The following is a 15,736-nucleotide window of genomic DNA, read 5'->3' on the forward strand; positions in this document are numbered from 1 at the left end:
AGTTAGCAGCCAATCTTTATCAATATTGCCATCATGCATACGCTCATATTTGAGTCGAGTATCAAGTGCATACTAGATCAATGATGAAGAAAGATGGAAGGAAAAAGAAAAAGACAGAAACTGAGAAGAAAACAAGTGTAAAATAGCCAGAAATCTCGTCGATTGGGACGGTGTCTATTTATTGATTTATTTTTTTGTCATCTTTATCCAGGGTTGCCCAGCTAAGTGATTGAACCAGATCATCTTAGTGAAGCATTGAAAATGACTTAATAAATAGATAACGACGTGAAAGGAAATCAACATAAAGAAATGTCGACCAGAAATTGTTCTGTCACGGGGCTACTTCTTCGAGCAAAATCACATACGACAGTTTCAATGCACTCATACTTGCAGTTGTCATTTTAAGATGCGGTTTAATGGTCTCGTTGCGTTAACAGCTCAAATAGATGACCGTCATTTCCTGAACATTTCCGCCCACGCCCAATATGTAGAGACCTGTCTCCCACAGGCTTGCAGCTTCGAATGGTTGCAACTATATTGTGACGTCACCACACGTACACGTTTGTCTATCTACACTACGGCAATATCTATAGAGCGTTGACGAATATTATATTTAAATTGTGGCATTTATTTGAAATAGGAGGGATTTTGTTGATCCCTTTTCCAATTGGTGATCGGTCATAATGACAGGCACAGATATACATGTATGTATGTATGTATATAGTGCAGATAAGGTATGACTAATGTATGACATCAAATAGATTCCCCGATGACCTTTATAGCGAACCTGCACGAGGAATGACGCCACCCCTGCGTAAGTGGGGCCCGGATGTTTAGTCAAAATTACAGACGCGAATGGGAAAGGACTTTGTAGACTAGGAGCTAAGGAGGTCATCTTTCCCTGATGGATCTCTGCCAGGTGTTCGTTGTTGATAAATCCTAGATTAGTAATATGCATATGCAGCAGTTTATAGTGTGTGTTCTCTGTCAAGCAAGGGTTCGCCCTAGCCTGGCTACATTACTCTTTTAGCAGCCCTCCTACTAGCCTCCATAGAGCCCTGGACAGTTAAAGGGCTTGTTACACAGAATAGGGTTTTATCCCACACAATATCATCATCGTGCATCGTGAAAAGGAATGAATCTTGAAAACTTGTTATCTACTAAACGGAGACTACAGGTGTGTTCCATAATATTATTCGTGTTTGGGTCAGGATATATGCAACATCTGAGACGGGCAACCAAGACAGTTTCTGAGATACGAAAATACAGCACAAGTCAACAGCGATCTAGAATGAAATCCTGTGTTTAATATTATGCTGCTGCCCAAATATCAGCCCCTACATGGTATTCCCAGTTCTACAGCTAAGTTCCGCAATGAACCAGTTTTCATTGGTGTTCGGATCTGGTACACATTGGTAGCTTGAGTTCTACCGTACATACTGTAACACCTGCCGTATATTCTACAAAGTTTGTACATATCTTCATATAAATTCCTGTATTTAACGATGAATTCTACCTAAACTCATTTTATGCAAAGGATTTTCCTTTATCTTGCTTCTGTATTCTGATTCAATCCGAAGTGATCGGGGCTGAAATTCCTGGGATGGGTTGCTAGGTAACAGTCACGTGACTACGTATAATGTCGTCTGCTGCCCGCTGCTAGAGGATTCTGCTCAACTCGTACGGCGAGATTTTCCCGTCTCCTGAAAGTAAAACACAAAAATTAAAGGTCCTAATACTGTTAAATCATTGTGCAACGTTGACGTTAACATCTCAAAACTTGTACCATCGAACCCGCGACATGCTGCGTACAAGGTGATCAATCTAGACACTATGTTGTTATCAACTGTAGTACAAGTATTCATTTCATGGTGATTTTATTTTCTTTCTTTTGTGTTGTTTCAAAAAAAAGTTGAATGGCTGGACCTTAGAAAAAAAGCTAGTTCAAACAATGGCTTGAGAAGAGAAAAAAGGTGCAATAATGAGCCCATGGTCCGTATACGTACAGGTAGCCACCACCTGAAAGAATGGTTAACAAAGATTTTGTCATTCCTATGAAATATGGAGTAATGATTAGACGGCATTTTGTATTACTTTATCAGCAACCCTCTAACTCAGAACTAAGTCAGATAACCATCACTTAAAAAGATAAATTTCAAAAATAGAGTTTTAATTCAAACAAAATTCATTTTTTTCGTAAGAAATAGCACTGGGAAATAATCTGCCATAAAATGCAAGTACGTAATGATGACAAAGTCATGCCACAATATCTAAACCATGTAAGGACAAGAGCAAGAAATCAGATTTGTTGATAATCTATGTGGTTTGCTAGAGCAAAGGAAAAGTTTATACTTCATCTAAGTAATGTTTGAGTGATGTCCCGGCAATCCCGAGTGATGCTCGAATTCAAGGAACTAAATATTTGAAAAAGTAAAAAAAATCAAGTATGTGTCATTCAAAATTCAAGGAGAATTCCGACGGATGAGCAAAGAAAACAGGCGAAGACGGAGGTGTGAGACGACTACTCCGACTCTACTGCGACTCCATTAGCAGCTCGATGAATTATTTCTTCTCTCCAAGTCAGCCACATTAAGTGCCGGACATGGTGTACAAGTAATACACACTTAAGTCGTGCTGAGTGGTAGAAGGTGTTTACAGTCGGGTTGTCCCTCCTGGGACGCGGGCAGAGTAGTTTATTTACCGCCTCCCGATCACTTTGAATCCTATCAGAAAGCCTGCGCAAGTGCGGTCTGGCGTTTTAACTCTGTAGACACGGGAGTGCAAGTTTGAAACACTGGCAGACATCACAGGCGCCCGACGCTGTCTGTCTGGTTGATAAGTGCGCCGAGGTCGTAACGTTGACACGATACAGTAGCTTTGTAGCGTGATCACGTACTCAAGTGGGCACTGCTTATGCTTCAAATGAAAGAAACAGGCTTCCCTACAGACTACGTGGCAGCGAAAACCTTGGCAGCGAAGGTAACGTACAGCACTCAACAGGACGAGTACTTCTAATGGAACGACGTATAATATTGCGATCTACTCCTTTTCAATTACCGCATACTTTGAGCAAAGAACATCAAGTGCGTGGATGACCCCACCGACATGAGTCACAACACCAGGCCCAGGGACCAGTTCAACTTAAGAATACCTGAATGACCACATCTTCGCTTTCAACAATTTAGTGATTCTGTGTTGAGTTGGGATGGACGACAGAGAATATTGGAGACAACTAGTTGTAAGATTACAAGTAAGCTCCACAGAGTGAGTGAGTGTTGAGTTATGGATGGAAAGTTGAAATGATGTACGAATTAATAAAGTTAAGAAGGCACTTCTTCAACACCATACTCCAGTCTTTGGCCAGTGGAGTTATGGTCGGGCCATGTTGTCATCTTGTATTTTTATGGAAAAATTATTCATAATAGAATAAGTGAAGAAACTAAAATTCTCACAACATGAAATACTCAGAGAGAAGTGATTCATTTCAATTTAGTCGATTTCCCATGAAGAGCAATGATTTCATCAAGCTCTGCGTGAATATTGAACGCCTCTATCCATTAGTTTAATGGCAGGCTTACAGGATTGAAGGGATCAACACGGATCTACATCGATTCTGTTTCTACCCGATAACGTTACGTTAAGATGTCTCCTTCGCATACTTATGACCTACTGATTTAAGAGGTTCGGGAAGACCATTGATGGACCGTTGAACGTCCAAGATTTTGAAAGGTACCCTAATGTTCATTCGGTGATCTTCAATCATTTCTAAGGTGTTCCAATGATATTTCACTCATCTTTCAATGCCCAATAAATTTGGTCACTCATTAGTTGACAACCGGTGCAATGGCCTAGTGGGTAGAGTGTTCGCCTTGTACACTTATGAGTTCGATCCGGTCGTGAGTTCGATCCCCGACCGGGTCATACCAAAGACTCTAAAAATGGTACATACTGCTTTCTCTGCTTAGCATTTGGGCAGCGCATGGAAGTTAGATACACATCACTACCAGTGGACTAGCCCCCTGCTGTAGAGACTTGCGCAAAGTTGTGTGGCCCAAGGGCTGCGAATCGGAGATGGGCGCCGTCATATGCTCCACTAAGAGGCGCGGGAGGTTGCCCAACGTTCTCTGGAAATGGGACAGGAGATGATCGATGGTCCTAAAAGAGCCGTCCCTATAATGTACATGTATAATTTGCCGCTTGAAGTATGTTCAACACGGAAACCAGATTTGATCATGATCCATCATTCAACGAGATGTAATAAAGGTAAGATAAAAACAGCCATCCAGCCTACGTACGTGTGATGCAAGGCGTTGTATCAACAGGATGTATGCATGGTTTATTCATTTCCTGCCTTAACTTCCATACTTGATGATGCCAATCCAATCCAGTCTTTAGAAAAATCATGTATTTTAACATTTCAAATGTTTCTTGTTAGACTACCCACATGTTCTTGTATGTTTTCCTGAGAAACGACTATGAAAACGTTGCCCGGTAACTGTTTTTCTTTTTGCGAAAAATTGGATACCCAGTGATTTTCCAACACGATGAAACTATCCACGAATACCACGGCCCAGCTGTTCCAACCGTTCGTGAGTGCACGAATCGATGTCGTGTGGGTTAGGGGTCAGGGTTACGGTTAGGGTGGGGTCCATCTGTATTTATGATTGCCACCCATGTCTATAGAGTGCACGATGTCGTGCGGGTTAGGGGTCAGGTTTAGGGTTAGGGTTAGGATTAGGATTAGGGTTAGGGTGGGGTCCATCTGTATCTATGGTTGCCACCCATGTCTATGGAGTGCAAGATTTCCTGTGGGTTAGGGGTCAGGGTTAGGGCAGGATCATAAGTTGGGTAAGGGCTAAGTCCAGTTGTGCTTACCGTCCATACAAAGAGAATGTGCGATGGCATGGGGATTAGGGCCAGTGTTACGGGTTACGGGTCTGGGTTAGGGATAGGGTTGAGTACACCTGTACTTACCGTCCATGTCTAGGGAGCGTACGATATCCTGTGGGTTAGGGGTTAGGGGTCAGGGTTAGGGTTAGGTACAGTTGTACTTACCATCAATGTCTAGAGAATGGACGATGTCAAGTGGGTTAGGGGTCAGGGGTCAGGGTTAGGGTCAGGGTTAAGGTTAGGGTTATGTACGGTTAGAGAGTGGACGATGTCAAGTGGGTTAGGGGTCAGGGTTATGGTTAGGATATGGGATAGGTCCATCTGTACTTAAAAGGGATACGTCCATGTCTAGAGAGTCCGCAATGTCCTGTGGGTAATGGGTCAGGGTTATAGTTATGGTTATAGTTATGGTTGGGGACAGGAGCTGGCGTAAGGGTTAACTTTAGCTGTACTTACCGTCCATGTCAAGAGTATGCACGATGTCCTGTGGGTAGGGAGGGGGGCGGCGGTACAGGGTCCTACTGCCGTAGTCAGGAGAAGACCGTTTACCATACCTGAAATTAAAGACATCCATCATAAGCTCCTCTAGAGCTTTATACATAAAATGGAACTTTTGATATCCTATCATATCGAGGCAAAAAGTTTTACAGGAAAACTCGTTGCAGCAACGCTACTGCAGTGAATCCTCACAAATGTCACCCTAATAGATAAATAAAAATATAAAAATTTTCCACGTTGAATTTTGGAATATCATTATTAGGTACACATACTACACATTTCAAATGAATATGCAGACCAAAATGAATGAACGATTTTGTTCAGGCACCAGTGCACCAAACATTTTGTGAACTTTGCTGGTACTTAGAGTTTGAGTACGTCACTGCCCTACGCTTGAGCCAATTAATGAATCATATTTGCCGACTGAGAGGATTCCTACAACGGATTATGTTGAAAGAAATAGAAACAAGTTTGGATGTTTTTTCCGTCACCATTGACGTCATATCGTCAGTTTTACGTCATATCTCCGGAAGATGTCTAGGAAAGGTTACACCTGCTAGAGCGTGGGGTCACACCTGTAATTCGGCACTGCTCAAACAGATCTACGCACACACGGCATTACATCACCAAGAAAATGGTCACGCAAATGATCAGAATCAGTGAACCATGTGAGAAAAACAAGGTAATTAGAGATAGCAAACTTCAATGCCTTATCCGTACTGCCCTGCGATCCTTCCAGCCTTAGAGACAAAATAGCTGCACTGATAATATATGGCTACGCTGCATTAGAAATGCACATGGGGAATCATAGTCTCCCGGTGGAACTACAGACCGCCCCTTCAGTCCGAACTTTTAAAGCAGGAATCCGCGAGCTTTTGTTGTAATTTTAATGATCTGCAATTACTTGTGATTTTTATGATCTCCAATTATTGTAATTAGTGTACATACTTTATATTTTTATATTGCTCGTTGTGTTGTCATTGTCATTGTATGTACTGTTATGTAATGTATGTACTGTTAGAAGTCCAGGAAGAGAAGTGGTGTGCCTTCGAGCACATCAATGATGAATTTTCTTAATAAACCAATAAACCAATTGAAAACACCCACAGACACACACATACTGACAAACAATCCAAAAACAATTTCAATATTTCACTCCCTTCGAGTAAAGTAATAAGAGACGCCTCTAAGATACCTTTATTTCATTCCATGATTTCTTGTGATCATCCAGGATTCTTTTCATCACAAATCAAGACTACGGGAATATGCCAGTCATTCAAAGCGGTAAGAAAGGTTTAAACGTAGATGTATGTTTTTAACAGAAATAATGCAAAAGTTAAACGGCTGAAGACAAACCTTTGCCTTGTGAGCAGACGAAGGTAGTTTGCCAGGTTTTTGTAGTATTTTCCCTCTTCTGGCGCTTCCACTTCTTCCTCCTCCTGTGCATGCGTTACCTCCACGCATGCGTAGATTACTACTAGGAGGCATACATAGCTGAAGATACGGACTGACGTCATTCTGTAGTCTGGAACTGAATATAGACATAGTAAATTCACAATATAAAACTCATTCATGCCTACTATCATGCGTCTGTCGTGGACGCAGGGCAAAAATATTTCTTTAACTTTAAAGTAGTTCCTCGAAGCGTCTGTTTTTACTTTTTTGAAAAGTAGATAACGGCAAAATAGATTCTTTCCAAGCTTTAAAACGTCCATGCTTTGACGTCATTACAGTCTCATAACTTTGTGCCAATATGCAGATACTATTATATACAGCGATCATCTGAAAAAAATATGAAAGGTGTATCCACACTGGAGTTCACAATGTAATCGCAAGTGGGCGCTGGTGACTTGTAAGTCAACTTAAAATAAGTTAAGGGAACTTAAGATATACATATGACGACGAATATTTATGACAAATATATGTATTACGACATTCTGCCTATGTATTCAGCTTAAAGTGACTTGGTATTGGAAATGTTAGAGAATAGGCTCAACATACATAAGAATCGTTTGCGTATTTGAGACATCAATATTGCAATCGCACAAGGCAGACTTCAACCCCTTCACGCAACAATGCATTCTGTACATGGAAAGAATAACAGAAGCACAAAAAAAATGTTTTCCTTCCGCAAATCTGTAAGGAATTCAAGCAGTATTCATATCGGTTAACTGAAGTGACCGCCCTGAAGATTCATGAATGAATGAATAAAATCAAAACCCAAATGAACCTTGCGAATAAAATCAATTTAAATAGAGTGCTTTTGTGTATGAGTGTAAAACAACATTTTGAATACAAAATGTAGCCTCTACCAGGCTCCGCGGAAAAATAGCCAAATAGAGTGAAAAGTACGCTGAGGGATTCGGCAATGGAGAGAGGGTCCAATATGCCATCCTGAGAGCGGCAAACTATATCCCTATAGCAGACTAACTCCTCTTTGATGTTTTTCTGTCTATTTTGCCAATTCTACTCTTTCCAGCCGCCTCTGGAGCCTGGTAGAGGCTATACAAAATGCAGCTGCCTTATTTTTGATGCTAGCTCTCCGAAAACTACGCATAGTCAGAAAATGAGGCCACAGCTGCCGTGAGTGTCAGTTTCCGGCTAGGAAGACATCATGAATGCTGGTTACCAGATACGCACAGGAAGGAAATGAGGAAGGAAATCTATTCACCCTTTTCTCTGTGGCATACAGCGGAGATTAAGAATACTGCGAGTAAGGCCATGACGAAAGGTCATTGAAAATAGGGTTGACAGGGCAGGGATAACGTTCCTTGGCCTCCGTGCTCTCCAGTTTATCACACGTCTGAAAGGCTAGCTCGAGCTCTGAGGATACGCTCGACTGCTGCAACTGAGTTGCTTGAAAAGTATGGTCTATAAGTTTTGTTTCTAGATGTCCTAGGAAAAACTGTAAGTACCAACGACGGCAGCAACGAAGATATGTCGGACAGCAGCGCCCTAATAAAACTGTAACGTAACGTCATATCATCAATTGATACAACGCTATGTAACCTTTTTCATATGGATTGATTGCGGTCAATACAGAAAGAAAGATGCCAAATCTAATGGGCTTTGGGAGGATGCTCGTCATAACAAGTTTGGTTTTAGATTAACAAGACTTATATGTAACGTGCCGTTCGATGAGATACAGCCTACTACCCAAGGAAAAGTTGCGCAACGGTCTCACCCTTTCTTCGACTTGTATCCGTTTGCTGATAGCCGAGGCTTTCGAAAGAAATGCCCTCCGGGTTTGTCGTTTGCATATAGTTTGAGGACTCTACTTTTAGAAAACTTGTATCACTCAGAAGAAGGCAACGGTCTTGTTCTTCAACCTTTGTATTGAACGAACTAGCCGACGCTGAGTGTGACTAAGTTGTGGGAAGCTGTTGACCAGTTCCACTGGCTCTCGATGCAGATGCACACCTCTGTCTGTCAACAGTTTTTGCTACGTAACATAGCAAAGCGTGTATTGATATTAAATCAGCTTTGCAGTTGACCGCATAAGCAGAAGTTTTGACTAAATTCCTTTTCAACATCTATTGAATCCGCAAAACGTTCCAACTTCCCATACTCAAGCTAACTGAGATTGAAGTTTCGGAGCTCCAGTTTATTTTGGGCGCAATTTTGCTTGGAATTGAAAATTTGAATGATCCCTTCTAGGCAAAAAGCCACTAGACTTCATTTTTCCTCAAAGAACAGTTGTCATGTAAAAAAAAAAGGAAAAGAGAAGCATTTACAAATTATCTTCTGGAAATTCTGGCGGAGAAGCGTTGCGAGAAGCTTACCCCGTTAAGTGTACATTCGATACGATGCAACATCCGGACTGAACATCATGTAAGAAGAACTCATCAACAGGGGTAAGTAAAACATCCCTGTAAGAGAGTGCTGGATCGGTACCTGTCAAACCGAAGTGTTACAAAAATGTATCACGGCCGTGCAGGTTGCGTCAGTTCTGACACCGTTGCACCCCTTAACGGTTGAAAGATTTATCACGATCCTTAAGACTTACATACATTCTCTACCAGTTACCGTGTCGACACGGGATGTCACATCCATGTTATAAAAGCTTCTTCATTTCGAAGTTTCTCTTTGTGTGGATGCATTTTTTTTCAGTTACAAGAAATGGGGTTATCACTCACAACAGTTGCTAGAATGCATTTACGGGGACAGATTTGGGGCGCACAGAAAGTAATTCAGAACCTCACTTCATGTTACATGCATTCAAAAATGTGCACATCTAATTCAGGATTCGCATGTCGCAACAATTTCTCATTTCTTTTACTCCAATGCCATAATTGAAAAGTCAATAATATAAAAAAACATGAAGATCGATCACAGGTTTCTCTAGTTATGCTCTTGACATACATACAGGCCCACCCAGCAGCTGGAGTAACCGAAAACATAATTTTCAAGATAATGATAAACGTTCGTAGAGAAAAAGTTTGCTGTGCAAGAATCAACTAGAGCCAGCTCCACATTCGACACGATTCAACCATCTGCTACTCCAACAACTCGTTGGATGTTGAACAGTGCCTTTCAGCCTGAGAGAGCCTATTGACGTAATCTGCTCATCACGTCTCTCTATTGTGACTACATGTCAAATACATTAATCGGGATCGCTCCTTACAAGTGGTGTTCGTTACAAACATCTGATTACAAACTCAACATCTATGCGTTCACTGGCAGATGTTTCTATATCTTTTGAACTTGACTTCTAAACATGAGAACCAGACGATGACATTTCGCTACAAAATGTTGTTTCATATTCTTCCATTTCGATTCTAGCATTTTTTTCCGAGTTTCTTCATTTTGTTTCGTTTGACAATTGACCCGAAACATCGAAATACAATTTTAAACAGATATTCTTTTCTTTATCATTTTTAATGATTTTGGTTCTAAACGTATGGCGTAAGCCATTGGTGCAGATCACTACTACATTAAATTTCTTATCTTAAACAAAAGTAATCCGTTAATGTCTTATGAGTCGATAAAGGTGTAAGATACGGTGCATTCCTGTATAATCGAACATCGATCTAAGCTAAGCAATCTATTAGCAAGTAGTAAAAGAGTGGCAAAAACCATGAGGAAATCTACGGGCAAAAACACATTGTATATTGGTTGATAAAACGAATGCACTACTAAAAGTAAGACTATTAAAAAGAATCCATCAAAAGATTATAAAACTAAGACGATTGGATGGTTAGGTATTGACAAGAAAGATCATCGCTAATGAAAGAATATCATAGATCCAAAGATCCTAATGCAGCCACTCGGTCCGGTTCTTAGTCTGTTGGCGACGTTTCGTGCTTCCAGGGGAAACCGATTGGAAACGGACACTCATGCATATGGATGCTGTGACGATGGGCTGTAATACTTGTTCATCTTTTTGAAACGGCAAAAACTCGCCATGATGCTAATAAATATATAGCATTTTTGTTACAGGGCACTTTTCAACCACCCAAGACCTCAAAACCTCAAAAACAATGCAAGTTCGTCAACGTTCCCAACATCCGATGAGACCTTTTTCTCCTTTCTGCTCTTTGGCTGCAAAGAAAGCGATACTATCAAAAATACAAACATACAGCATTGGCCTCAAAGCTAAATTCCTATTTTCCTGGCATAATAAAAAAAATGCCTTACCTTCTTCTGAAGTATCTTTCTTCTCTCTTTCTCTCAGCTGCCCCGACTCTGTTGTCCTTGCTTCAGCAGCGATGGTTCCTTCTCTGCTTGGCTGGTTGAAGCGGGTACATATAGGCAGGTGTAGCTGCCACGTCACTCCGAAAGGCGTGGCTGGCGACAGGAGGTGTGACGGTGCGAACCTCTGACGTCCTCCCCCGGCATACATTAGCACCTTTGGTACAGACGTTTCCGCGCTTTTCTCACCACGAACGTGGCAAACAATTCCCAACGGTCACGGCTGTTGTAGTAAAAGTGCATGTGACACGCATGTTACGGTCCATTTCGCGCTTTCACCACTTCCTCCGGATTCTATACTTTGGTGTTGTATTCCCATAACCAAGCCATTTCCTTTGCTTTCTTTCGAAAAGAACTTTCGCTTTTTATGACAGTACTTCAGAAAGGTGACTCGGGGGCGTTGAAGCACATTGGACAGGTAGATTCCTGTTTTTTGCGGAGGGAGTCCAAAAATAGCAGGCGAAAGGAAACCAATTGACACGCAGCAACTGTACTTAACCTCAAAGAAAAATGGCATAACAGTATTGTATTCACGCTTACGTATATGATACAAATGAATCTTATCTTTTGTCTTGATAGGATGGGTTGTCGTGTCCTAGAAATGTGTTCAAGAAATCTACTGAGATAACGAAAAAAGTGTAGAAACCGCCCATTTTTGCCTCCACCCCCGTAACACTGAGTTGAGCAGAAGGGGGTGGGATATAGCACCGTGTAACGACGATGGAGGCTGGTGATATGTGATCGCGACTTTAAGATAGTTACCATGCAAATCATCATTGTCTAAATGTACCAGACCGATGTACTACCGTAACTTTTAGTATAAAACTTTGGAAACTTGATTTCAGTTGTTTATGTCTCCGTCGTTACTTTGTCAATAGTGTTATACAACTATACATATATATATCACAAGAAAGCCCATCCATTGCCACGTTCAATGAATGGTACCCCAATTGGTATTCGTATAAGCTATCCTGTTAGTAAAGTTAAAACGGAAATATGAACGACCGAACTTTTTGTGTCAAGTTAAGTTTGGTCGGAAGAAAAATTTACTGCAAGAAATACTTTTGCCACAGATGGTCATTCAGATTCCAACAGTACTCGGTACCAAGACACAGGCCTCAATACATCTAGACAATCTTAATCAAGCTGTTAGTTGCAGGATAAGTTCAAAAATTGTCATCCTTGGCATGAATTGCAAATACATTTGTTTGACTACGTATCTCGTTATATTTTAGTTAAAAAGGAATCCCCAAACTAGGTACCGTGTAGTCTCCAAGCAGATCCAACTGTTGCAAATACCGTATCCAACTGGCAGAAGGAGTTTTTATTACAACCCGACGGTGCCTGACAACCTCTCTGGCTGACTGGAGCTTCTCTGGCTAGCTTGTACGATTCTGGCACCGTGGAGATCTGTTGGAGATTAGGTACCGTGGGCAACTTCAACTTTGTCTACTCCATTCATCTTCAATACGCGTACACAGTTCACTACGTCGATTAATCGCTTTGGCGAAACTTTATATTGTCTTATACTCATCATACATAAGGGCTGAGAGAAACAACTATAGCTAGATAGTCGGGTTAAGGCTAACCGCTATAGCTGAAAACGCCATAGTTAATCGGTATTGGTGAAGAGATGTCATTTTAAAGAACGTGTAAGCACATGGGGTAAAGTGTATGTGCCTGCCTGGAGGTCCAGTAAGCTTCAGACTGGTTAATCAGATGGAACTGCTTTCAATTGTAGAATAAATTGAGTTCATGTGAAAAAAAATATAGAGATCACATTAATCTTGTTGGTTTAGATTAGATTTCTTTATTATCAAAAAACAAGGTAGACATCACATATATATCACCTTTGTTAATAATTTTCATGGTTTAGATTATAGTGCGAAAGAAAACCTCCATGAAGGTTAAGCAATGGCCACCATTAATGGAAAATAGACCTATCAAAAGTACAATGAGAACATCTTTCCAGCGAAAGAGCAGAATGAGACCAGCTCAAAGTTTCGATAAGGACCGATTCTAAGGAGTAGATAATCAGTGAAAGGGGGCACCTGCCAAGATGTATGGTGAGTATCGCGTCGTCTTAAAGTTATAGAATTTTAGAAGAGGAAACTATCAAGGGGTTCAATGAAGATCATGTACCTTGTATGATTGTTGAGCAATAAAGTTCATTCATTCATTATTTTCTATCACTACAGTTGCATATGTTAGCTGTCTTTAGGTGAACGACATCTTCATCAAGAATAAAAATTCAATCTTAAAGAAAAAATATCAAAAGTTGAATCATGGTCGCCCTGGTGATGGCCCCAGCGGCAGTGACACTCTGTCACGCATTCTTTGCGGTTCAACTCTCCACCTTTACCGAAGAAAAATGAAAAGGTTTGCGACCATTCAAATGCGTCACCACACCATGACAGAATGAAGTCTCCATCAACCGGTCGTAAAAAGGGTTCATACATCCGACTTAAGGTTTTCGGATGTTGGAAACTGATTCGGAGCGGAACCAACGAATCCTCCGTATTGCTGCTCCTCTGGTACGTAAAACATACTGATGAAACTTATTATTACCGCATGGAGAGCATCGATATTCTAAGATTTAAAGTACACAGAGTTTACCTACTTTCTCTTAAGTCTAATAAAGCATGGAACATTAATGTTTGAATATTTCATCACACCGATGTAACGAGGCACAGCTTTCTGGGAGGTATCGGTATTATGTTCTCAAACATTTTTTTTTTCAGTTCTTGCTGACGAGATGCATGACAAATAACTGTAAACGTCAAATCTTTCGATATGGCCGCATTATTTATGATGCTATTATTGTCAATTTTAGACATTTGCTTTCGTGCATAGTTGGCTAAAACTCACGTAGTATGTCCATATAGCACTCACGTAAATGTCATAATGCCAAGGTTTTTAAAAAAAGCTTCGAAACAATGCGTTAGTTTGGACCCTGATTTCTCCTAGGATATTGCAGTCGATTGAATCTTCGAAGTTTTCAGAAACTCATTTTCCAATTTCCGGACCAACAAGAGATGAGAAAAGTAAAATTCCCTGGTTAGATCACAGAATAATGATCTAATGAGGGAAGCCACACAAACCTATGAATGTGTATGGTTTGATTCATAATTGTTTCGCTGGTTAAAGATAATAGTCAAGAATGCCGCATATCACATCATTGACAGTTTTTATCCCATTTACGTCTTTATGACGTCATACTTGCCGCGTGATCATCAGATGATGCTTCCCCTCAAACACCCCGGATGTGGCATGGCTCGTGGAAAGGTCGTCGGCTGGTGTGACGGGAGGACCGTGTCACGCGCGGTGACGTGGCGGGATGAGGTCTCATCTCCGGGGAATAAGGGAACCGTCTCCTCGTCAAGCTGGGGAAAGGACGCAATCATTTTGAGATTGTCTTTGTTGTCCATGAAGTTCCGACGACTTTTGTTTGATAAATGATGGATACGAATGAATGAATGAAAACTTTGTTAACGTGTCTTGCGCCATTATGCGCCCAGCCCATGCGGGCTTATAAAACACCATATAAGGTTACATTTATTGCATAAACAAAATATCAGAAGTACAGAGATAAACAAATCGACAAAAAGCAGGATATACACAAGGTGGAGTAAATAAATCAATAAAGAACATACAAAAGGTGGATGAACATAAGTTAAAAGACGCTGTAAAAGTGAAATGTTCGCGGTGGTTTTATGCGCGCGTTTTTCACGGTGACCTCTTTACCTCAAACTTAAGACCACTGCAATATTCCCCCCTTTATAATAAAACCCTTCATTGCAGTATCATCCACAAGCAAACACTCCATTATCTTCCCACTGCGAAATGAAATCCCCGTGAAAATTTTCTTTTTCACAGTAATAGAAACTCTTTTTCTTGTAAACTTTAAGAAAAGTAACAGATAATTTATCTTTCTGTAATAATTAAATCAATGACGAACGTATCTGTAATAAGATTTAATTACACGCGCTTTTACACCCGCCTTTCTTCCGTCCGTTCTTTGTAATGCTAAGAATGCCAATAACGAGGAAAACTATATTTGAAAACGCTATTTATATTTTCAAATCATTTTTCAACCCAAAATTCCCATTCAATATATTGTAAATGCAGAAATGTTCGCGGTGGTTTTATGTTCGCGGTATTCACGACGACCGTTTCACCGCGAACTTAAAACCACCGCGAACATTTTTCTCCAATATTGTAGCAGTATGTGCCTATATCGCTGCCGCAAACTTAAAATCACCGTGAACACTCCATTTTCGCCTTAGCGCGAAATAAAAACCACGCGAACTTAAATGCATTTACAGTATGACACGAAAAACAAATAATCAAAGAACATGTACAATTACAGCTATCGTTGCAGTAAAGACACATCGTTTAGACACAGAAACTAACAAAAACGGAAAATGAATCACTATAGATGGTTGATTTTACGCAAATATCATATCTAACACCATTTCAAAAAATTTACTCTAAATGCACTCCAAATTTTTTTATTTCATACATAAAATAATGACAGACATGGCAAGATAAACGGTCCATTGTAAATCGACTTTACCAAAAAGATGAAGTTCGTCATTTTCGAACCTTAATTCCATCCAATCGTCGTGTGACGGACACGTACACATACTGGGGATGG

The 15,736-nt window shown here is 40.6% G+C and overlaps 1 protein-coding gene across 1 annotated transcript; it reads right to left on the reverse strand.

Annotated features, from left to right (window-relative positions):
* Positions 1 to 1,287: 1,287 nt before the first annotated feature.
* Positions 1,288 to 11,230, reverse strand: LOC136445771 (uncharacterized). Its single transcript, XM_066443910.1, has 4 exons — positions 11,026 to 11,230; positions 6,745 to 6,919; positions 5,347 to 5,444; positions 1,288 to 1,703 (listed from the first exon to the last, which is right to left on the reverse strand). The coding sequence occupies exons 1-4, from the start codon at positions 11,228 to 11,230 to the stop codon at positions 1,660 to 1,662; spliced, it is 522 nt and encodes a 173-aa protein (XP_066300007.1). The 3' UTR covers positions 1,288 to 1,659.
* Between the last annotated feature and the right edge of the window lie 4,506 nt (positions 11,231 to 15,736).

Source organism: Branchiostoma lanceolatum, chromosome 12 (genome assembly GCF_035083965.1).
Source record: "Branchiostoma lanceolatum isolate klBraLanc5 chromosome 12, klBraLanc5.hap2, whole genome shotgun sequence".
NCBI lineage: Eukaryota > Metazoa > Chordata > Leptocardii > Amphioxiformes > Branchiostomatidae > Branchiostoma > Branchiostoma lanceolatum.